Source organism: Rhipicephalus microplus, chromosome 10 (assembly GCF_043290135.1).
Source record: "Rhipicephalus microplus isolate Deutch F79 chromosome 10, USDA_Rmic, whole genome shotgun sequence".
Lineage (NCBI taxonomy): Eukaryota > Metazoa > Arthropoda > Arachnida > Ixodida > Ixodidae > Rhipicephalus > Rhipicephalus microplus.
In genome coordinates, this window is record NC_134709.1 from 13,388,943 (window position 1) to 13,414,342 (window position 25,400).

Below are 25,400 nucleotides of genomic sequence, written 5' to 3' on the forward strand. Positions count from 1 at the left end.
CAAGTTGCCCAATGAAGTCTTTACACAAAAATGCTAAATAATTCTGAAAAAAAATGCTAGGTATTGTGAAACTTTGAAATCCATGTTCACAAGAATGACAAAGCACATTTCTTCAGCGTCTGCTAACTACACTTGTCGGAACATGCAAGGCAAACAAAATTGACATGTGCACACAAAGAAGCAGCCCAAAATTTTGTAAAAAAAAGTTTTTTAAGATTTTACTTAGACAATGCCCACTTCCACTTTTTTTGGAAAGTAGGAGTTGCCAATCTATGCAAAACACATAGTTCAGAGAATGAAAATTTTTTCTCAGAATAGTTGCTGGAATTTGGCTGGTTAAAAAAGTTGTTTGTATTGGTTAATCATTTGCCACATGAGAACATTACTGAATATCACTTACATTCTGTTAAGTGTAAGAGCTGAAGTTTGCCTTTGAAAGTACAGCTGAATCGCAATACCATAACGAACATGGATACATTGAATTACCGGATATAAATAACAAAGCAAAAATTCTTTACAGCTTTTATAGCATAACAGATATGCATTAAAAATAAACATAGAACATAACTAAACTCAGTCATGTACGACTCTCTTACATGAAGTCATGTAGAGTTTTGACTGCACACATATACTATACCTTTGGCACACGGCTAGACAAGCAAATATGTATATGTGCAGCGAGGGCGACAAGACTAACTAACCACTGATGCACAACCTACTTCAAGCGATGTAAAACAGTACCACTGATGAAATATTTATAGCAGGATAAAAAAATCACAGTTACATATGAAGGTTGCTGACAAAAAAGCTGCAACTTGCATTCACCATAAAACGCTGCTCTTCCAAAAGCCGGGAACTCGCTTTAAATGCCAGAAGCACACCCTGTCACAACACTTCGCTGGCCCCAAAATTTACATGACAGAAACACACATGGAAGAAAAAAACACATAGTAGAACCCTGTTCGTTCAAAGATGCAATGTAAGTAGAAATAGATTAGCTAACTCATTTATTGCAGGTGCAGTGTTTGAACGTGTTACCAGTGGTCCAAGCAAAGGAATACTAGCGCCTGAAGACCTGCACCAATTCAAAGATATTGCTACAAAATGAAAGTTGACATAAAATAGCTGCCACCCTTTGATGTGTGAAATGAATGGGTCGGGACAAGGAGGGTCTTTTAAAGCACTGCAACTATGCATCTATAAAGAAGCATCATAAAGGACATAAAGACTTAGCAGGGAGCCAGGAACAATATGTACGAGGAAATGCCCGGTCTGAATAACAACGAAAATATGGCCATGGGGGTAAGACAGTTGGACTTGGTTGGACTTGAAGAAAACTAAAGCATGATAACACCCACAAGGAGCCTTGAAACAGTCTCAATAAATCAAGATAAATTTGTGTAGAAGGCAAGAAAAAAAAAATGCAATAATCTCAAATGCCTCATACAGAATAAGCACATCACATAGGCAGGCATAAACATTACATTATGAAAAGTCAAGACCAAGCTGTAAAGAAGCTGGCCAGCCAAAAAGTATTCAAACTAGCACACACAGACAAGAGAAAGGACAAAAAGGGCTACAAAGAACTATTGCGACCAAGTGAAGAGTTAAATGCCCACTGGACTGTGAATGGAATATTGAACACTTGGCCATGCCGGTCTTCCAGCAGCACTTCCCAAATGGCAATCACAACTCTGTGAACGGCTTCGCTATGCTCGGATGAGTTAGTCAGCAAAACAACAAAGGAACTTTTGTCTGGCCGATGATCGAAAGATGAGCTTACACTAATGCTGATTTTTCGTTTTGCTGAAAATTTCAAATGGAGAGTATGTGTTTTACAAACGGGAAAGCTTTCTTCATCACTTTTCCGAGCGCTAAAGGCCATACAGCATTTGCATGTACTCCATGTCTCTGCGTTGTGAACTAGAACACGCAGACGTTATGCTCACAACCATGACTGCAAGTGTCATGGACAGATTAATTCACTTCAGCCACAAGCAACCGTTTCTCATGCTGGCTACAGATAGCAAAGTGACCATTTGGGCGAATCAAAGCATGGTGAACAACAGCACATCGCCATGACAAGGGAGCATAAGGACACACAAGGGACTCTGCATCCTTCTTATCCTTTTCGTCTCGTTGTTCTCCATGACAAAAAAGTTTAAGCATACAAACAGGACACAGCACAAAGTCTTGCCCTTTTTTTGGTCATCATTCTTGTCTTTATGTCACTACACTATTGTTATATCGTAGTTAGCTCAGCGGACTACCTGTGCCTAGACACTAAAAAAAAAAATTTCCTGCATAAGTTTTCTTATTTTTCGGCATCATCAATTATTAGTCTCAGGGCTGGCATTCACTATTTTTTGGCAGGTCAGCGGCCACTTGGGCCACTTAGCAAATATTTGGGAATCACTGGCTTGAAATAATACTGCGAATACACCTGTCTGCGTGGCTGGCCTTGTGAGTGTTAGGCCAGTAAATATGAAACCTTGATTGTCCTAAAAGGCCACGAAGGAAAAACAAACGAAACTGTTGGAGGACTCGGATGAGTTGCACGAGTTGGAAACTAATCCAATGCTGCCTTCTTGGCAAACTCCGTCAGCGATGATGACTCCGTAGGTTCTGTAGGCACGGGTTCGGTAGTCGTAAGGCGGCTGAATTCGATTTCTTCCTGGCTTGTGGAATGATCTGGATCGAAACAGAAAAGTGAGGCATGCGCTTTTTCTTCAAACTTAGAGAAAACATACTTTTGTGAACTAGGACACATGACCCACAGAATCGCCAAATTCAGAGGTATTCTCACTACAGAAACAGCAGTACACTAATAACCTAGTCGTCAAAAAAAAAAAAAAAAAAGGGGAGAAAAATTAAACTTTCTGCTGAAAGTGCATGAGTTGATGATGTCCTTTTACTCTAATATTGTCAATATCTGTCCAATATTCAATATCTGTCAGTATACAAACAAATTCCACTACAACGAACGCCGCTTCAACGAAATTTCTGCTACAACGAACAAATCACGTTTCCCCGTCAGCAGTCCATAGGAGTCAATGCATAAATATAGCCGCCTCAACGAACACTTTTTCTTCGATCACCTCGTTTCAACGAAACTTTACAATGCTATTTCAGATTCAGGTACTTATTGCTATGCAGTAAACCCAGTCTTTGACATTCCGATGCATTTTCAGAGCCTGAGAAATGCGTCAACAAAGTCTAACACACACGTTGCTACCACCAGAAATCGCTGCTATACCGCCGCTATTCAACAAGCAGGGGCGCCGCCATTGCTCGATACCAATGGCAATGAGACTGCCTTATTTTTGTTTTCCCACTGGCTTGCTTTTGAGCCACCAAAGATCCGAAGCTGAAGCCAAGTCGCTCAGATCATGATTTCCTTCTTGCAGCTGCTTGGTGCAACCGCGGCACGATGCCTTTTCCGATTCCGATGCTTATGTTCGCGCTTGGCCAGTGTGGTAACTAATCAGAACGGCTGTTTGTTCGCATTATCAACGAAATCAGCTAGCCGCGAGTGATGGATGATAAGAATGGTATAGAATAAGACAAAAGTCGCCGCTCCACGATACCCTGCCTCCATCTCAGCGCTCTCGGATACTTTTGACGGCGGACAGCTGCTGAAGACTTCACTCTTCAGATGCCCTATAAATTTCTGCAGCTTTGACAGAACTTTGTCATGCACTCAGTATGAATGGGAATAATAAAAAAAAATTGGCAGATACCATGCTTTGTGGGAACTGGTTTCATATGAAGCAGATGATGAGTTGTTGTGATGTGATTGCGCGCGTTTAAAAAGTGCGCCACTCCATCAGCCAGAAGAAGATGAAGATAACGCTCGGTTGTGGCACGTGTGGGCGTGAAAATTTTGCTTCAATGAGGTCCTTCCACGGAGATTTCAAGGCCCAATGGCTGGGTACCACGAAAGTACAGAATCTCCAATCGGGACGAGACACGTGGGCCAGAGCGGCAGCCGAAGCCTGAGCAGAGCAGATCAGGGGGAGTTCAAGAAGACGGGGCAAGCGGAAGGTCGTCACCGGACCGGGCGCTGAAGATGGGCCGTCGGGCGTCAGACCCGAGCCTGCAGGACTTCGACCGGACGGGGCCTCCTGCTGTCGTGTTCCCGCTCGAGAGCACCGTGGCCATCCGGTCCTGAACTCCTTCCTAGGACCTGCGGACTTTGATTTCAACAGGCGAGCAACAGCCGTCGGGCTACGGGCCTGAGCTGTGCGCCCAGCTGCTTGGCCAGGTTGACCCTGGTTCGCTGACGCGTCGCCACCAGCCTGCGTTCTCTCGTCACCGACGGTTCCACAGTCCTAAAGCCAGGCAGACGTGGCCGAGTCGGGACAGAGTGAAGAAGGTGGCCAGGGCGCGGGAGTGGCGGCCAGCAGAGCTCCTGCATCGAGGTACCAGCGGGCTCCCACCTGGACACTAAGCTTCTTCTCGTCACCTGACGTGGGCCAGGCTTGTTCTGGTCTTCTGGCGTTGGCCAAGAAACGTCTCCGGCTTCGTGTGCGAGCTGCGGTTGCCGAACGCCGAAAGGTCACTGACTTCGACCAGCCCGACGCATCCTGCCGTGCCAGTCAACCACGTGAGCGTCTCAAGCTAATCACCATTCTTTACCTACTGCGCAAGTGCGTCTTCACCATTACTCGGTCGCATCAGTTGCAAGCCCCGCATCCCCGCTGTCGTCGTTTACGTGAGTGCGTCCATGCATTGGTAGCACAGCTTTCGCTGCAAGCACCTCTTCCAGCTATGTCGTGACAAAGTTTATTTTGAACTGAACATTTATGTAATGCACTGTTCACGTCTTTAGCCGTTTGGTCTTTTTGCCAACCTCTTTCTAGTTATGTATGCTTTGTTCTTTGTCTGCTATTTGTTATTTAGGGGTTTGTAAATATATTGACTGTTGGAGATTTGGGTGGGAGCAAATGGTCTCGTCAGCTCATTTCCCGATGATGGTTATGTCGTCGGTGGTTTTTGCTTTTACACGAACCTACACGAGTGCATGCCCGTTAAACGGCCTCGTGACAAATTGGCGTCCGCGACAGGACGAGACCATTTTTACCACTTACCTCTCCACACTAGAACAGGAACATGAGTAGGGCAGACCTAGAGGAGTCGGCAAGACGCATGGGTCTAAAGGCGATGAAATGTAGGCTTGATGTGGGGAACGTGAGAGGCGCATTCGCAAAGAGAGGGAGGAGGAAATGGAGTTTGAAAGAGAGATGAGAAAGAAGGAAAATGAAATTGAAGAGCTAAGGCAAAAGACGTTTCAGTTGCGGCTGAAACTGGCAGAGGCCGAAGCAAGAGTACTACAAGGCAGTAGCCGCAGAGTCATCCTGCGTAACACTGTCAGATGTAAGCAGTGGCACGGGCGTGGTCGAGAAACATACAGTTATCTCGCCTGAACATGGTGCAATGATTGCGTCATGTCAAAGTAAAGAGCATAGCATTCCGTGCGAAGAGCAGGAACCGACTACGAAATCATTCAGTTTGGAAAATAAAAAGAAGTTGTATGAATGAGCATGTGACCTGTGTGCAAGCCAAGTAGAAAACTCAGAGGGAGTTGTAGCAGTGTCTGTCTGCATGTCTCCAGCTGTAGTGACAGATGCCGTTGACGGGGCTGATGATCATGTGGACAAAATTCCGAGGCAGAACTACAGGCATATTTGTGATCGAAAATGCTGCAAGATTTTCGCTTTCCATTCAGACGAAAAAAACAATAATTCTGTTTGCCTTGTGTGGGACGCTATAAGCTGAGAGCTCAGTTCAAATACCCGGCCGCTACATCTAGATTTAGACGACTTGCACAAGGACTTACATTGGTTGTAAATATGCTGTGTTTAAAACTTTATTTCACAAGGAGTGTGATTTTCTTAGTTTTGGGCAGGACACGCCGTAGCTTGGCTGTGAACTCTGCACTGGGCTTTAAGGAAATTCGGTCCAAACGCACAAGGTATAATAAGTGGATTGATTGCAAGATGGCAGTAAACGTTGGACAGCATATGTGTTGTGTGTGGTGAAACGCGCACTTATCTGCAGTTTTTTCATTACGGAAAAAAAACTTTTCGAAAGGGGGGCTTTGTGATGTGATTGCGCGCGTTTAAAAAGTGCGCCACTCCATCAGCCAGAAGAAGATGAAGATAACGCTCGGTTGTGGCACGTGTGGGCGTGAAAATTTTGCTTCAATGAGGTCCTTCCACGGAGATTTCAAGGCCCAATGGCTGGGTACCACGAAAGTACAGAATCTCCAATCGGGACGAGACACGTGGGCCAGAGCGGCAGCCGAAGCCTGAGCAGAGCAGATCAGGGGGAGTTCAAGAAGACGGGGCAAGCGGAAGGTCGTCACCGGACCGGGCGCTGAAGATGGGCCGTCGGGCGTCAGACCCGAGCCTGCAGGACTTCGACCGGACGGGGCCTCCTGCTGTCGTGTTCCCGCTCGAGAGCACCGTGGCCATCCGGTCCTGAACTCCTTCCTAGGACCTGCGGACTTTGATTTCAACAGGCGAGCAACAGCCGTCGGGCTACGGGCCTGAGCTGTGCGCCCAGCTGCTTGGCCAGGTTGACCCTGGTTCGCTGACGCGTCGCCACCAGCCTGCGTTCTCTCGTCACCGACGGTTCCACAGTCCTAAAGCCAGGCAGACGTGGCCGAGTCGGGACAGAGTGAAGAAGGTGGCCAGGGCGCGGGAGTGGCGGCCAGCAGAGCTCCTGCATCGAGGTACCAGCGGGCTCCCACCTGGACACTAAGCTTCTTCTCGTCACCTGACGTGGGCCAGGCTTGTTCTGGTCTTCTGGCGTTGGCCAAGAAACGTCTCCGGCTTCGTGTGCGAGCTGCGGTTGCCGAACGCCGAAAGGTCACTGACTTCGACCAGCCCGACGCATCCTGCCGTGCCAGTCAACCACGTGAGCGTCTCAAGCTAATCACCATTCTTTACCTACTGCGCAAGTGCGTCTTCACCATTACTCGGTCGCATCAGTTGCAAGCCCCGCATCCCCGCTGTCGTCGTTTACGTGAGTGCGTCCATGCATTGGTAGCACAGCTTTCGCTGCAAGCACCTCTTCCAGCTATGTCGTGACAAAGTTTATTTTGAACTGAACATTTATGTAATGCACTGTTCACGTCTTTAGCCGTTTGGTCTTTTTGCCAACCTCTTTCTAGTTATGTATGCTTTGTTCTTTGTCTGCTATTTGTTATTTAGGGGTTTGTAAATATATTGACTGTTGGAGATTTGGGTGGGAGCAAATGGTCTCGTCAGCTCATTTCCCGATGATGGTTATGTCGTCGGTGGTTTTTGCTTTTACACGAACCTACACGAGTGCATGCCCGTTAAACGGCCTCGTGACAGTTGTGTTAATGCAACTGCTTGGTTCGTTCACGAAAGCCGTTTTAAGCGTTGTTTCAGCATGCTTTTCACTATGGCCTCGCTATGCATGGGCGAGAATCGCGACGTGACACTGCTGGGAAAGAGTAGGAAGCAGCGATCATTTTTTGCATTTTGAGAATAAACATTCTTTTGTTTCGTAGCTAAGATCAGCTATATTTTTTTTCGATTTCACTACAACGAAATTCTCGCTTCAACGAAATTTTTTCAACGCCCCGTCAGTTTCGTTGTAGCGGGATTCGACTGTATAGCCAAAGATTGTCAATATCTTTTTACACATGGGTTTTCTCCTACGAGTCTTTTTCTTGCTGATGCAATGCGAGACCACTTTTACAAAAAAAAGAGCATTTCAGCTTGGTTATGACCAGCTGAGCCATGTTTGCAGAGTATGTATTCGTATTCAAAGGAATCTGAAGACTTCACTCTTCAGATGCCCTATAAATTTCTGCAGCTTTGACAGAACTTTGTCATGCACTCAGTATGAATGGGAATAATAAAAAAAAATTGGCAGATACCATGCTTTGTGGGAACTGGTTTCATATGAAGCAGATGATGAGTTATTGTCTATGCTGCATTTTTTTTTTGCTTTGAGCCACGCACAAAGAGGTGAATCGACAAGTAATTGTAAATGTACTAATGCGCACGTCTCAAGTTAGAACACAGGCGTCAGTATTATTGAAATGAAGTGGACTTTATGGTGCAATGATGTGAATATTAGTTTCAATTAGCTCTGGGCACATCATAAGTTAGTCACAGAGGCCATAGTTGAAAATAGGACAGACACCTGTTCCCGAAGTGCTCGATACATAAAAGGCATCTTTTGCTCCGTGTACGAAGTCAATTGAGCAGAGGATAGAGGTGCATTCACTCGGTTTCACCATCGTTTCGTAGCCAAGCTGACCGCGTCTTGGCAAAATGCGCTCGTTAAACCGCGACATCTATGCAGTTCTCTGCACTGTGTCGGTATGCTACACCTGCACATAGCTACACATAAGCGATGCTTGCTAAACGTGCTTAGTCATTTCTGCGAAACGAGCTTTCCAACGCGATCACATTAAAAAGTGCTATATGAATATTTTATGTACTGAAAGGAGTCTGCTTCACACATGTCAGATTGCGTGGAAGCAATGTAGAATCACGCCAGACATCAAAACCAATTCAAGCAGGAAACCCCTCACATTTTAAAAGCTAATATTCCATTTCGGCAGCAATTCCATTAAAGGGTTTACAATGTCGCGAAAGTCTTGTGTATACTGAAGTATGACATTACGCCAGTAAATCTCTGTCCAGGTAAGTAAAGCAACACATCCGGTAACTCAAAGGCAAGAAAACGATGTGGAAACAAGCAACCAACAGAAAAATGCAAGAAGCTTACCGCAAGACCGACATGTAAAACGGAAAGGTGCTCACCAGCGGGTGTTGGGTAATACTTGTGAGATGGTGCATACAGAACGAGCAGCATGAAGACGTAAAGGTTCCACATGCCATAAACACCCGTGAAGAAAGCAGATGTGAACTCCAGGTCGATGTCGTCGTCCCACTTCCAGCGACCTTCACTCACCTAAAATAGCAGTGAATGTATTGAGAAGCAATTACCCTCTAAATACAGGGACAAGTCTAGCAACACAGATGTAGGCTTGCAAATGCGTAAACGAGCATGCCTGTACGTCTTCATTAAGAATGAATGGATGCATGTTGCCAATATTTTAGACAAAAAGAAATGGTAGTGGTAATGGCAGGAGCCCTCACTTGACTGACAAAATCCGGGCAAATGAAGGAAAGCTTAGCTGCCTGTAACTGATCTCGGGAGTTAACTTTTTAATGGGTGATGTAGAATTATTATTACCGCATGAAAATTTTCAGTTGTTCTTTTTTGCATCAACCCAAAGGGCCCTCGTAGGCCTAGAGCGTGAGTACACGTTGAAAAGATAATTACCATATGTCTTTCAAAGCTAGCTTTTAGTTCCTACCATACCCTGATGTCACAATGCAGCATGAACTTCCCGTCACATGGTTGTGCAAGATATCATGATGTTTCCATAGCTGCTCCACTCTCTCTCTGGCTCTGGCTCTGTTGGTGACGCACCCATGGCCATCTAGACTGTTTTGGTACGTAACATCACCACAACTACCTATGCTTGTGCGTAAAATCACCAGAATTGTCCTTGTAGCCTGACGTCACAACAGTGTCCACGCCAGTAGGTGAGCCATACGAAAAGCGACTTTAATCTCAAAACAAAATATCTTATCAGCATCTACTCAGCTTCCCCACTAATTTAGAGCAATCTCTACATACTGGAGGGTTGTATGGGACAGTAATTTCACCTCTAAAAACTGGTGATCTGTTCCCCTTTAATTTCCGATGCTTTATGTGCCAAACATGTAATATACAGTGGAATCACATCAATATAATTCTGCATAATTGATTTCTGGCCATATACATTATAAGTTTCATTCCAGGCCAAATTTTATTGTATTTCATGCACTTAAAATGAACACATTTTTGGCCAAAATTGAGTGATACGAACACGAAAATGAATTTAGACTGATATATCTAGAAATTCTGTGGTTAATCTTTTGTACACGAGCCTAGACTGCCTTTAAACAAGTCAGGACTTGCATGTTGCAGGGCTGCTGATGCTGCAGCATGTCGATTTTGCAGTGAAAACATTGCTGTCATGTGATCTCATCACAAAAAGAACGAAGAACAGTCCAAATTGGCCAGCTACTTCAACACTGCACAAGAAAAAAGTGAGCCACTGGAGGAGTACGCATATTTTCTTTTTTTTTTATAGCCTCAGTGGTTAATATTCTTTTCTGCAAAATACCCCTTATTTTCTGGTTCACATGAAAAACACATCAACAAGATTCCACTGTATTTATACGGAATGCCATAACAAAGAGTTCAATATAAATATTGATTGCCTAGGGTTCTTTTGACATGCCCCAAAACTAACTACGATGTGTACTTTCATTCTAATAATAATATCTGGGGGTTTAAGATCCTAAAACCACGATATTATTGTGAGAGACATTGTAGTCGAGAGATATGAAAATTTTGCCCATGTGGGGTTTTTTTAACTTGCACCTACACCTAAGTAATCGGGCCTCAAGCATTTTTCACCTTCATTGAAAATAAGCGATTTCGTTCTCCTCCACTGAAACATGGCCACCGACACTAAAAGAACGACTTCATCAATGTCTGCACATACCTGTCCTATGATGTAGGCAATCACAGTGAGGGCTGCACAGATCTGCGTGGCCAGGAGCAGGAACTTGAACCTGTATATGATGCCCTGCAAAGAAGTTAGGTGCATGCTCACGCATGGGAACCACAGTACTGCAAAGTTGCGCCACGTCTGGCAAAAACCAACCTCGTAGTACATCCGGCGTGCTTGACTCATGCTTGGTAGGGCACTCCTCTTGAAGCTAATGTTGCGAAGAACGCGATAAAGCAGGTACGAAAGGAAGATGAAGTATATCCCGGCTGAAACCCCGCCAGCAATGATGAATGCAAGCTGTGAGAATACTAAGTCAAGGTCCCACACAATCCTCGTCGAAAGGGACACTGTTGCAACAAACACATGAAAATGGCATTTTCGGTTTTCCTATGCTCGCCATGTTAGCAGCATTGAGTTTAAGTGTTAATACCATTTATTAATTAATTGCTAACATTGTTAGCAACACTGCAATCTGTTATTTTGAATTTCTTAATTCACAATTGACTTAAGCTTTCAATTTCTGTTCTGTGGCATAGGACAATTGGATTTGATACTCATGCAGAATAACAAGAAATGAAGGGGTGCCCTTTTTGCCAAGCTGCTGAATCATACAGAAATGAATGAACTACACAAGAGCGAAGGTGCCACAGACAAGATTAACACATACTCATTGTGTTATCACTGGCATCACACAGCATGTGATGCCAAACGGAGCATACATTCAGCACTTGTCCCAAGCACATCTCGCTTTAGTACCGTGTAACTCAGAAAACCAGCATCTTGTTAATCATTATGTGTTGTGAAAATACGGAAATAAGACAATGGTGCTCTTGTTCATCTAATGCCGATATTAAAGAAACCCTAAAGATATACACGAAATCATGTTAGGCTCATAAATATCTTTCTTGAAAGTGCACCATAGCTAAGAGGGCCCTGCAACACTTTTTCGACGTGGTCAGGAAACAGTGCTGATTGGCAGTCGAAGCTTCTGAGAACACACAGACCAAACGTTATAGTGCTGCATTGAGCCTGGAATTCACAATTAATAGCCAAAGTCGGCTAGAATCCTTCCCTGTTCCACACAGACCCTTATTCGGTAAAACGATTCCTGCGCCTATTCCCTTTGCCGGACTACTTCCTCTCGTACGCACTGTGACGCAAACATGCACACTGGCGAGTTACGTACCACCGAGCTCGTAGCTTGGTCCTTTGCCTTACTAAACTGTGCCTTGGCCTTGCAGTGATGCAGCTTCGGCCACGCAGTCTGCATTTTCATTTTCCTGTGATGCCCTCTCCAGTTTTGTAGAGCCTGACATTACCGGGAGAGCAGCAATATTGACGGAACCATTGGACACAACAAAAGCCTCCAAGATAAAGAGGCGTTTTCGCCAAGGAGAAGGTGCTCCTCGAGTGGTACTTCCTCTCTGCACTGCTATGACACGTGCTTACGTTGAGAATACCGTGCTTGGTCGTTGACTGCATGCCTATGATGTGTCAATGACGTCGTGTCACGTTGACGAAGAGAGCAGAGTAATGACAAGCTATGCCCTCTTATAACGGAGAAGGATGGCAAGGCCGCACAAAAATAAAAGAGCAGCTGACACGGATGCGCTAACTCCAGTAACTTTCTTATTATACCACGTATTCACAAAATCTTTGTGGCAGCATGCTCACGTAGCAAAAAAGCGCATATTTCTTTTAATAAGAACTGTTGGACCTTGGGGTTGTTTACTGGCCCTTTAAAACTGAGAACTGAAATATCCCCGGCAAATCAAAACATTCGCAAAGGATACAGCAAGGTTGCTCCCAACATGAGTTGCCCAGATGCTGTAGAATGGGTTCTTCAGCTGAATCCCTCTGAAAGATAAGAAAGGTTAGTACTTCACATACATTAATAGGTGCCCTACAGTGTCGTCACCCACCTTTCGCACAGGTCAAATATAAAGAGGCAAACACAGCCTGTTATCACGGCACTAAGGTGCTTCCAGTATGATCGTAACCGGTTGCGTTCGACATCATCCTGTAAAAAAAAAAAAAAAAGGACGTTACGTCCAGTACAACTGCAAAGAACGAGCACTCATTCTCTGATAAGCGATGCCACAAAAAATGTGCCCGTTGCCAACTGAAATACATGGCCCTGCATTTCTTATGTTAGAGTGCCATACACGTGAAATGAATCCCTAAAAACTAGGCCACAATACAAAATATTGAACGTCGGGCATAAAACACTAAATCCTTTTTATTAGAGACACTGATGTAACAGACTACCAAGTATAAGAGATACTACTGCACTTACACTGAAATAGGTGCTGATAAAAAAATGGATTCGGAAACAACTTTAAAGTGCCAAGACAAGGGCTTTCTTCAGATTAAATATTCTATGAAATTCACTGCCCACGCCATTGTTCGTGTTTTCTTTGTCTATGCCCTTTATAACCAGGCCACAAGCCATGCAGTAAATACCCACGAGGCCAAATCCAAATTCTTCTCAAGCTTTAGCAGAGCACAGCTGCCATGTTACTATTTAGGCTTACTTATTCTCCCAGTTTAATCCTAGATATGCCACCATATTGGAATGCTCTGAACAAACCAGTAAAACATGCTGAAGAAATACTATCAGTAAAGTTGTCAAGTGGAAAAAGAAAAGCAGCCTTAGTGGCCGAACAACTCATTAGTCTTGAAGTTATGCGCGTAGACATACAACCTACAATTGAAATGCATAACCTACCCTGCGGCCCTCCTTCAAGGTGAGCATGAAAAACAAACATGGAAAGCATTGAGAAACATATATGCACAAGAAACGCAGGACATAGATCAGACACAGACAGGCACGCATTATCTCACATTGCAGCAAAACTCTGCAGCAGTGTAAAAAAACAAAGGCAACATACAATTGCATCAAGCAGAAATGAGTGATTAGCATAGCATGTTCACTGTGGTGTGGCTCACCGGTGGGTCACAGGCTGTGCTCTTCCTGTAAGGCCACAATGTTACAACCATGCATCTGCTTGCTGATGTGATAACTTTATCAAACATCAACGCAGAGGTATGATTCTTCTTTCAGGAGATTATAAATACTTCAAAGAATTTATTTTCTGGTTTTAAATGGCATGACCCTCTGGTTACCCACTGGTGGGTCATGATGCACCTGCAAGATATGCTGAGTGGCCCACCGGTGGGTCACTCCCCACTTGAAACGAGACCTCTAGAAAGCTTGCCGCTGCAAATATGTTAATTTATTGCCGTATTCTCAAGTATTCTACACCACAGGTGCCACCAATAAAGAACAGTGTGGTGAGGCAACGATGAGGCAATGACTCATCATTTCTAGGAGCATAAATAAAATACAACTCCTGACCAACCTCAATGAGCATCTGGTTGCAAAAAGAGGGAAAACAACACAAAATTTGATGGAACACAAGACGAAGGAAGGACTACGTGAGCACGGTTGTCTTTGTCTTGCATTCAATTTTTCACTTTTTACCCTCCTTTTTTCAACCACGAACCGACTAGCCCAAGAATCAACCCCTAGGGGGTATCTGCCACCATCGACCACAGTGAATATCTGCCACCCTTAGCAACTGAACACCAGAGTTGTCAGTTGCAAATGCACACATGCGATAAATGCAAGTGAACTGTACACATGCCACACAGCATGCATCATGCCAATCAAAGGTTGCGTCAGACACAAACAAAGAAATCAGTAATATTATTTTAAAAACAATGTTCATAGGTTAAGAAGAAATAATAGGTTGAGTTGCTCAAACAGAACTATCACATTAGAGAGGCTTTTCATAATTCTCTGAATTGAAATGAGTTATAATGGAATCGTCTCACTGCATGACGCCTCACGACACATCGCACAAAAATTTTTCAAATCCATCAAGTACGAGCAGAACTGCAGGCATTTGTTACAAATTTAAAGCCCCTTTCCTTTTGTGCCAGCATGTGTGCTGAAAGCTACAGAGGGGGTGGGGGTTAACAAGAGGGCAAGATATACACATCCCTTCGTCAGCACGCATCATGACCTTAAGCCCTTTTGTTTTTCTTTGAACGTCTACTTTCAGTGTGACAGTGGGCACACGCAGGCATGCTTCGGCATCTTGCGGCAGCCACTGTAGCTATGCAAGAAATGTATGCCAACCTGTGTGGACTTGGGTATATGATGTAGTCATTCGGGCATATGTCATCACCTTTAGAGTGAAGAGAGAGTGCTTTCTAGCTGACTGAGAATTAATTGTAAATTCCAGGCCATGTGCTGTGCTCAATGTTTGCTTCTGGTGTCTTCGGTAACCTCAACTACCAATCGGTATTGATTGCCGACCATTCTCAAAAAAATGTGGCACGGCCTCTTTGGAGAGTACCCTAAGCAGCAGTCTTACATGAGCATCTCATTCCGCTCATTTGACCGTACTGCCACAGAAGGTTTGATACACTAACAACCAAATGAGTCCAACCAACTATTAGGCTAACAAAAGAACAGAGGACATAAATTGTTGTCTTTGACCATAGTGTGGTAATTCTGACAAGTTGAAATGAATGAAGTGGAGGAAAGAGCACCCTTTCCGTTCGTAGTTGGGATAAAAGTAGGCGGGGAAGCTCAATTAGTAGGCCATTGAACGCGTAATCCGAAGGCAGTTGGTCTGGATCCCACTGAGAGAAAAAGTGAATTTACGTGCACTTTAACTCAATTCAATTTACGTCCTGTCCTAATTTCTAAACTACAATTAAAGACCACAGTCAATGTCTGGTGTGTCTTGATTGATGTCACTGTCTGTAGGATTTACCGGGGAGTGAAAAAAAGAACACACGAACACCTCAACGAAATTTTTCTCCGGTTGATACCTTCACAAAGAGTCATAAAATGCTATAGACTTCCTCTACTGTGGCATGCTTGAAAACCCAGACAAGCATGCGAGTGAAAGGAAAATGTAAAAGGCAAGCAAAATGTAAAAGGCTGCAGTGAACTGTCTTACAGAGAACGAACGGACGGCCCACTCACCATGAGGTGCTCTCCGCAGAAAATGAGCCAGAAGCTGAGCAGTGTTGCGTAGAATATCCCCTGTCTGATGTCGCTCAAGAGCAACATGAAAGGCAGGTTGAACCAAAGAGTGAAAAACTCCAGGGGCACTGTAACAAGAGTGAGAAAAGCAGTCACATGAATTAGCAGTGCGGCCTGTGAACACGCTTATTCTTTTCGGCAAATATGTACGCACTGTGAATAGTTTAGCACCATGTGTGACGCATATGCGACATCATCTGTAGCATAGTAAATGACAATTGTCACATATGACCTCCACTTCAATCTTCCAATAAGAAAGCTACCTGTTCCTGGGCTAACAAATCTGTCAATGCAGGCTCTTGTAGGAGCTCAAGCTAAAGATCTTTTCCAAATAATTACTGTATTTCCATGATTCTAATGTGCACTTTTTTCCCCTGAATATAGCCTTCTAATTCTGCGAGAATGTTACAACTGGGCTCAAAAATGATGCTACTGGCCAGTGGCGTAGCCAAAGGGTTCACACCATGCCTGTGTGCCAACCAAAATTTTTTTTCGGTGCGGCACCAAGAGCAAAAAATAATGGTCGCTCACATTTTTCTGCCTGGCACCCATTGTAGATCGAAAAGATGCTCCCGCCCCTTCCCCAAATGAAAAATTGCTGCCTGTGCCCCCTGCTACTAAAATCAAGTAATTGTTTTCATTTTTTCTAACATGAAATTACGTGCACATTACAGTCGAGGGTGTACTAGAATTGTGAAAATATGATGTACTAGGTCCGTATGCATTCACGAGTAAACAAAAATTGTTTGAGAGATTCGTTCATTCATTCAGTGGGCGTTTTTTTTTTTTTTTTCAGCAGTGATTCAGGGTACTTACAGTTGAGTAGTGTCAAAGCGATTCCCAGGGAAAGCAGCAATCTGAAAAATACAAAACAAATCAAAATCTGTCGTCATGTGCTTTGTCACCCTGACGGCACAATACAATGGGCTTAAAAGCTTGAGACTTGCCCTTCAATGAGGTGTGGTGGGCGTGCCAGCATCCTGATTCTCCGCCAGAACCAGATGAGCGTAGCCAGCACAATGGGAAAGAAGAACGTTTTGAGCGAGACCCACACCTTGGTGAAGCCGCCATTTTGATGGATAAGCTGTAAAATACCAACAGAGTTTGCACAGAATCAGAAGCGCTTAAGCCTTTAAAGTTTACTGCAGTATCATAACACTGTCATAGTGGCAGCACCTTTCTGTTTTCAAATGTACAAAACAAACATGCACTTTCCTCCAAAACCTCCAATCCAATGAAATCTTATTTTGATAATAAAACATCAAGAGCTATGGATAAAAAGTGCTTGTACGACTTTGCATAAACTTGGAGGCATCTCAGAATAGTGGATAGCAGTGGTTGGCGGCATGAATTCGTACTTCCATGAACAGCAAACAAGCAAGACACAGATTAAAGAACCCACACTGTAGGTGTTGCGTCGTGTGACTGTGTAAAAGGATGTCAGTGACTTTTCTTGCCAAGTGACCCTAGAATTTATATAAATAATGGCTTTCTTTTCATGATGTCGCTTAGAGAACATTATAAAAAGAAGTAGGGTGCGCAACTTGTATGCTGAAGTAATTTGGATTTAAGGGCCCCATACAATACAGACGTCAAAATGTAGTTGTGGTGTTCCAGTTGTGCACGAATCCTGAACAAACATGTAGCCACGAGAATTCTTCGAAATGGTGTCGCGCTGACGGAGCTATGCGTGTTTGACAATTTAAATGTGGCCCTCATTCATACTTTGCTCTATCCTTCGCCATACTCCATTTGGTGGCTCATCTCTCGTCCTGGCCAATTATTCTGCCTTATGAGGGCAGGACAAGCAGGTAGCATGTGCAACTTCAGGCACACGAACTGGTCATCTTTTGCTACTGACGTGACCAGATTTTACTGGTGACATCACGATCAGCTCTGATGATACCGAAAGACCTGGTGAGGAGTACAGGATTGTTTTTTTTTATTTAGTTACTTGCCTGCAGCACGTAGTGGTGCCATGTTTGGCACTGCTTATTATGACAGCACTCTGAACTCGAACGAATTTACTCAAAATATATTACAAAAGAAAAACTGAAGCTGTTAAGGGGCTCTTCAAATTCTGTTTGATTTGTTAGGCAAGAGGCTCTTCACATCCGAAGGGGCTCTTCGATTGATTGATTGATTAATATGTGGGGTTTAACGTCCCAAAACCACCATTTGATTATGAGAGGCTCTTCGAATCACACAAGTCCGAATAGCGATTCTGGCTCACACTGTTTAATGTTTTTTTTTTCTTATTGCCTGTGTGTACAGAGCCAAGTACAAAGTGGAAACATTTGTTGAAGATGGTGACAGTCACTCACCACGAGCCAGACATCCCTGACTTCCCTGAGCTCTTTGTTGCCCGGACTCTCTTCGTGTATTGGCAGTCGCAGATTCAAGAGATAATAGTCATGGTGGAGGCTCCCCAGCTCGAAGAGGCTTAGAATGTCACAGTTGTATGCATGGCCATCAGAAATCTGAAGTAAAGAAGCAAAGAATGCGAGAAGAATTGAGGAAAGTTAATTAAGCAAAGCTGGCGACACACAAACCCAGTGCTCCCTGAAAGTTACAAAAAGTAGCTGATGAGAACAAAATCTTTAATCACCCAACATCGCACCTCGTGGGGAACTCTCCAGGCCGTTTGACAGGCACAAAATGCAGCAATTTTCAGGCTGTGAATATGCTCACAGTGAAAAATAGATGATCTCTCTTGCCACAACGGTCAGCGGCAAGAGAGATCAAAACATCACTTTCAATAAACCCATTCAGTGTAATAAATACAAAAAAAAAATGGGCAAAAATGGTCAAGCAACTGACATAGACACTTTTTTTGTGTCACATTATAAACAGAGAGTGAAAAAAAAACAACTATGTAGTAAACCCAAAGCCAGCATTCACAGTAAATATGTTGCACACTTCTGCCACACATATGATAGCTTTGGTAACAACTTTGAAGATGCAGCACTTTGGGGACAGTAGGCATGCATAAAATATTAATTCTTAAACTTCTTCAGAGTATGCACCCAACTTTATCCAAGAAAAAACAAGCCAAACCAAAAAGACATTCACACATTTGAGGTATATCTTTCCTTGAAAGCTATTATTGTCATGACCGCAATCTTAGGGATCAAGAAACTACACTGTGCATGAAACATTTGATAATAAAATTGCACAATGAATAGATTGTTGCTTGGGAACAAGAAAGGAGCAAGCTTTACTTAAAACATTGCAATAAGGAGCCCTCATGTAAGGAGTCAACACTACATAAACAGTGCTGTGTTATTCACTGAGGGCAATTTTAGACCACGATTCATAGAAACAATGCAACACTTTTTGTAACATATTTAGAAAACATTGCAGATTACACTCAAATCTCATTATAACAAAATCGCATCTGCCAGGATAATACCTCGTTATATACAAAAATTCGTTATAAATGTTTATTCTTAGCACTGTACTTATGACAAGGCTATTTACTTTGCTGCAATCGATAATTCTTTATATGCAGGATCGTTATACCGAGGTTTGAGAGTATTAGTACCACAGCTGACCACGTGAGACTGCCATCATGCATTGGTAGCGAATTCATAATTTAAAATTGATGCTTGACAGGTTCGAAAAATTTCTGGGTCAGCAGATTTGTAAAGCCACAGCATACGACACTTGGAAATATGCTGCAAAAAGTCTTTAATATCTAATTAATCATGCGGCCACATGTAAGATGACTATCTTACACATTATCATTGCACAATCTCACTAACAACACGAGGTAAACATTAACACAAGAAGAAAAAGGGCATCAGCACATACCGTACTTGCACGATTGTAGGTCGACCCGTTTTGTCTTAATTTGAAAGACAAAGTTGGCGGGTCGATCGTGAATAGAAAACTAGTTTTGTTTGTAGTCTTTTTGACAATGGCCCACACATATTCCCACTAAGCTAACTTTTGTGCACAACTTTCAAGCACTGCTGCGAAGCCACCTTGGCAAACAGAAATTAGATTTTGTTTTCTTAGGGGACATTGTAAATAAATGTGTTTTTTTGTAATGAAATGCGTTTGTGCTCAGGCCCAGCCCGCATTTTTTTTGCCATGAAATTTTAGGGCGGTTGACCTACATTCGAGTCGACTTGCAATGTGTAAGTACGGCATGTCTTCATCCACGAAGACCGGCAAACGTACCTTAGTGCTGTTAACGTCGCAATGCAAATAGCGTTCCTCAACAGACTTTGCCACAAGCGTCCATTTGTCTGGAGGGTCATGCTTATTCCTGTAGCCAAGCTTGACCTCAAGGCTAAGTAGTGGGCTTGCAACTTTTTTTTTTTGCGTGAGTGAGACCATGAAAAGAAAAGGCAGAGAAAAAGTATTGTTAGCATTGGAAAGAGCCATGTCTGCAAACAACAGTATTTTCATGCTCAGAGTGCAAATACGCTTGTAAATATCATTACATGAGTTGAATGATTGAAAAAAAGTTGGAACAAACTTTGTAAATTACTGCAAAGAAAAATACATTGCAGGCACATTAGCACCGGGCCGTTGCGCTCATACCGGAAACCACCCAAAGCATATTTCAAGTACTTTCACTTTGGCAAAAATTGTATTTTGTCTCAGTGCCTAGAGATACATAAAGGCCTGCAAACTTCTAAACATGCAAATTTTATTGTTTTAGTGAAGTGTTCTTTTTTGAGTGTTTCCTGCAGAGGAGCAAAAACCCCAAATTAATCATATGCTGTATTACACCCCTCATGTTGATTGTCAAAATGACCGTACACAAAATCCTTAAGCTCTAAGACATCAAATACACTCAAACCTCGATATAACAAAATATCGGTTATAACGAAGTAAATGAATAACAGTTTAGCAAGAGATGTAGTAGGTGGTGTTTGGAATAAATGTTTGTAATGAATTTTTTTTTTTATATAACAAACTTTCACGTATGGTGCAACTTTGTTATAATAAGGTTCGAGTGTATATGTTCACTCGTCACATCCCCTGTTGGTGCATGCAACCATGAGTAATAAGGCAACTCTAAACAAGCCATTCAAAACTGACTGAATGCAGTAGTTTTGGGATGAGGTAAACATGTACTAAAATAATACTTGCACAAATAGCATGAAATATCCTTCTGTGATTTGTGCATGCACCACACAAGGCAACTGTCCTACTTCTCTCTCCGTTTGAGGGGCGGTATGACCAAAATATCTGCAAAAATACTTGGAATACCGGATCTTCAAGTAACCTTAAAGGGATATTGACCAGAATTTTAACTTTCAACATGTTCAGCCAAATGAAAAGATTGGGTGCTGAAATGAGTAGACATCTTCTTCATTTCAGGCAGAGACTAATGGAATATAATGAACTTAACAAGTTTTCCCAAACAGCCACGGCACGGACTTAAGGAGACATTTGACACAACAGAAAATGGGTGTGTCAACCTTGCCATCCATTACCTGCTTCTCTCACTAATGTTCCTAGAAACAGCATAGACTTGGCTGTGGGCAATGCAGACTGCAACACTGACATGTTGCAACACCTCAGGCGATTTTTTCAAAACTCGAACACTGTTGAAAAAAAGTGAACTTACCCATTGGGTGCGAGTCACTATGAATAATGTCCAGTTGAAGGATGCCTATAAGGTTTTGCATCCACCGTGAATAGTCAAGATCCATATCCGATCTCGGGCTTGGAGCTTGGAACGCAAAGACAATGTGGTTGGCTGTCAGGTTGGGATCCAGCCTAGACGTGTCTGAGAGTTCGTGGATGACATTGCAGTTTGTGGGCTTGCCACCAGGCCCACGTGGTACGTGCCAGGTGTCGTCAAATGTGCCCATGGGAAGCAATGTATCCCTCTTGCATATCGTTGCGAGAATCTGGTCGGCATTGGATGGCGCTGGAGCTGCACGAATTGTTGTGGAACCACCCAATGCAATATCGTTAAATAGTCACTAAAGAGGAACACAAGTTTTCTTTGCGTTAGTAAATTACTCTTTCACGGTGCCAAAAACACCATGCTTGTGGCGAGAAGGCACTTTTTACGTGAGAAAACACACACACAAAAAAAGGAAGTGGCAATACTGTCTTAATGGTTCTCATACCAGTCATCATAACATCATAGATCTTGACACATCCACTATCGTCTATGTAGTTCTTAACCGGTAAAAATAAATTAGGTTGCCTTTTTGGAGCCAAAGACTTAACACACCTAGTTTCAGGAATACTTGTTGCGCAAATGTTGCTAAAATACAAGAAAAAAACTAATGATATTCATGACAAAGATACTGCCTGAAAACCTGGAAAGTGAGACTTTTGGTATTGATTTCATCATATATTAGTAAACCCATAGTGAACAAATCAACAACACTAAAGTTTGCAGAGTAATTTATCAGTCCAGACTACTATAAAGTCCTAAGCAAGAACCCCCCTCCCCCCCCCCCTACAACAGGGCACACGAGTAGTGTGTGTTGCTCATGCGCAAGAAAAAGTTCTACGAATGCTGGGTCACTGGCCATCCACCTCATGGTGTCAGTCAGGAGTGTATGACCACTGGCACACTCTAGTGTGCACCCGCCTTTAAAAGGGCCCTGCAATGTTTTTTCTTCTGCCTTCTGCAGCACTGCATCTTGTGTGGTGACAATACTGAGACGGATGCAAAAAGAATGATTGAAATCGGTACACTGTAGCGGAAGTTATTACTTCAAACTTCAAAACTCCATCAGGCAACAAGAAAAAATGTCCCCTCTCGCCTTCCACTCTACCACTGACGTCAAAGGCCGTTTCTAATAGTCCCGCGCCTCTTACATACACATACCGGACGACCCGCTTCGTGGTAACCAATGTGCAGCGTTCCTGGCGTCATTTTGTAAATGTTTTCACACTTTCATATTTCAAAACAGAAATCCTTTTGCACCCGAGGAAGTATAAAGGGTGCTTTTATCGTTTTTAGCACACAACAGTGTGGCTATCTGGAACCGTATGAATATTATGAGAGGCCTGTCGCGCCGAACCAATCAAAAGGCACAGTCTATGTTGTTACTCCCTCAGGGGGAAGTGTCACTTTTGATCGCAAAAATAGCCGCCATGTGTCACTCTAGTCTGAAAATATTGTGGTTTCTCCATAGAAATAATTTCATAACATTTTTGTTTTTGGCGTAGCTACTCTTGTAACAATATCAGTGCATTCCGCAGTTCCGAGAAGAAACGATTAAAACAACACGCTTAACTTGTGTCTAGTAGAGAAAAGGCTGCGGACTTCTAAATTTGTATCCGGCTATAGCACACACAGAAGAAAGGGTGCGTAAAGAGTGCGCCAAAATGATAATTGTCATCTGGCTTGCTTGCATTTCCTTTGTTTCAAAGCCGGCGCTCGTCGCTTTCCTATAAAGAATGTGTCACAGGTAGTAACACGTGTGCCGTTCATGGCTACTAACTACTGGACGCTTGGTGACAGTGCAAGGAAAGGCTTCAGGGACTGGTAATTACTATTGTTGTGGTACAAAATGACAACCTCTTTATTTGTTTGCTCTATTTTTTTTAGTGTAGTTTGCATTGTACTGAATTGAGTTGGTCTGCCAAAAACAAATTCTGTATCATTCTCCACCGAGTATATGGGGCCTTTGGTTTGTTTTCACCAATGTTTATGGCCCTTACAAAAATGTATAGGCAGCGTCCAAAGCTTGAGGTATTGTACAAAATGTAGACTCTTACAGCTCCCATCCCATGCAATGAACACAACAAAGACCTCAGGTTCTGTGCGACTTTCTCCGGAAGGCACTGTCGTCGAGTAGACGCAAGATTGAAGCGAGATCAGGATGTCTAAGAACATGCAACAGAAGGCGCATTTCCGAAAACAATTCATGCCGAGTGTGAAGGTGAAACCATCTCTGAAATAATCAGGAAGGGATTAAATATTTTATATGTTTATAAGCCTGCTTGGGAAATATAAATAGGCCTGAAGCAAAAGAAGGCTGAAAAATTACTGACTGAAGAAATATTGTAGAGAACTGCAGGCTGAAACAATGATTTCACAGAAACACACTCCAGCATAACACCCTTCCATCCATCCAGGTTGGAACAACATTTGTCCATTTCTCATCCCAAAAGGCAGACACTCCTTTCTCCCAAATTTGTCGCGAAGTGCCCAGGGGTTTATATGCACTTTAATAGACAATTTGGCTGGGCCAGTTGGTAATGTGATCCATCGTTTTATTTGGCTTGTACACTGGGTTTACAGACCCTCCACAACACAACCTTGTCACTTTCTACGGGATATGCACTTCCAAAATAGTTTTACACCAATCCTCCCTCTTTCCTCTTGGACAGGCGCTTCCTCTTTACTCCCCTTCGAATCCCTCCAAAAGCGAAATCCTGGGTAAACACCTGCAACTGCTTAGGGACCGGCGTGTGCATTTCAGCGCCAAGTGAAACGCACATCGGCCTGAACGGATGACGGGGAAGGAGGCCGAGGCGCCAGAAAGAGGCGTCATCAACTGCAGTGCCCAGCCCCACACGCGGAATCGTCTTCCCCCCTCCTCGAAACCACACACGACGAAAGGATCGGGTACAGGTAGTAGTACAGCGGCGGCTTTCTTTGAAGAGCCATTGACGACGCCAAGAGTGGAGAGGGCCAATAGACAGAGACGAAAGGAGAGGGGCGGTCTCCCTTTCTTCCACGCTACTCGCGCGCATGTGTTCACGCTTTTCCGCGCGAATGCATTCCGCATTCGCATTCCGCAGCTGAAATTCGGTGCTTTAATTATTGCTCCCAGGACCCAGTTAAGATGGAGTTAAGAAGAAATCCACAATGATTTAGCTATCGTAGCAACGGAGCTGTCATTCTACGCAAGTGAGCTTGGTCCATCGCTCAAAAGGACCTGTCACTACGTCTACGCAAACAAGACAAGTGTTCACATTTCCGCGCATCTACTATGCCCAACAGTTAGCAAACCAGCACACCATGGAGGAAGGAAGCAAGTGCAGCACACGAAAAATGACAGTTCGTATGGAGAACTGTTTGTTGTTTTTGGCTGCCCATGGAGCGATGACCGAGTTCCTTAAGTTACCGAGCTATGCGCCTCGAAACTGTTAGTCGGCGGTGTTAAACCAGGAGCGCAGCTACGGCTTGCACTTCAATGCGTGTAGGACACTGCAAGAGGTTGCCGGAGGGGCAGAAAAAGATTAAATTATCGCGGCGCACGGTAATCATTCCATCACGTTCGACGTCGGCGAGGGTCGAGACAACGTACTACGCTCGGTGCGTTCGTTGGAAAGTCCTTACCGATCAGGCCGCCGATGAGGAAGCAGATCACCTGAAGTGTAAGCACCACCGCCACTATGCAGGCAAGCTTGCGACCGCTTAGGTTCTCGAGAATGCTCCCAGCCATTTTGACGTACTGTACCACAGGACCACTGCGCGGGCGAGCACGGACGCCGGAGACAAGGCCGCGCGATCACGCACAGACACGCACACACACTTGACACACCCGCCAGAAGACAAGTGTCGCCATACATTGGCAGGTACTCGAACTATACATAGCCTCTGAGATAAATGTTTTTTTTTACTTTTAATCAACAAGACAAAATATGTAACACGTTACAAAATATTCAAAATACAAATAAAACTACATGTTCTTAAAAAAAGCATTTTCGTGTTAGATAAAAGCTGGGCCACATGGAGGAAGAAAAGGTGGGCCACAAAAACAAACGCCGCCTTGTTAG

General features: G+C 43.6%; 1 protein-coding gene across 2 annotated transcripts; it reads right to left on the bottom strand.

Moving 5' to 3' along the window:
• Positions 1 to 2,193: 2,193 nt before the first annotated feature.
• Positions 2,194 to 25,152, bottom strand: wls (Wnt ligand secretion mediator). 2 transcript variants are annotated; one of them, XM_075875069.1, is made up of 13 exons: positions 24,961 to 25,152; positions 21,271 to 21,582; positions 19,869 to 19,999; positions 18,008 to 18,163; positions 16,631 to 16,767; positions 16,500 to 16,540; positions 15,609 to 15,751; positions 12,544 to 12,641; positions 12,415 to 12,478; positions 10,775 to 10,918; positions 10,613 to 10,696; positions 8,811 to 8,961; positions 2,194 to 2,691 (listed from the first exon to the last, which is right to left on the bottom strand). In XM_075875069.1, the coding sequence occupies exons 1-13, from the start codon at positions 25,064 to 25,066 to the stop codon at positions 2,570 to 2,572; spliced, it is 1,689 nt and encodes a 562-aa protein (XP_075731184.1). In that variant the 5' UTR covers positions 25,067 to 25,152; the 3' UTR covers positions 2,194 to 2,569. The 2 variants fall into 2 exon arrangements, with proteins under 2 accessions (XP_075731184.1, XP_037287596.2); XM_037431699.2 differs by having other exon boundaries at positions 15,624 to 15,751; positions 24,961 to 25,151.
• Positions 25,153 to 25,400: the final 248 nt, after the last annotated feature.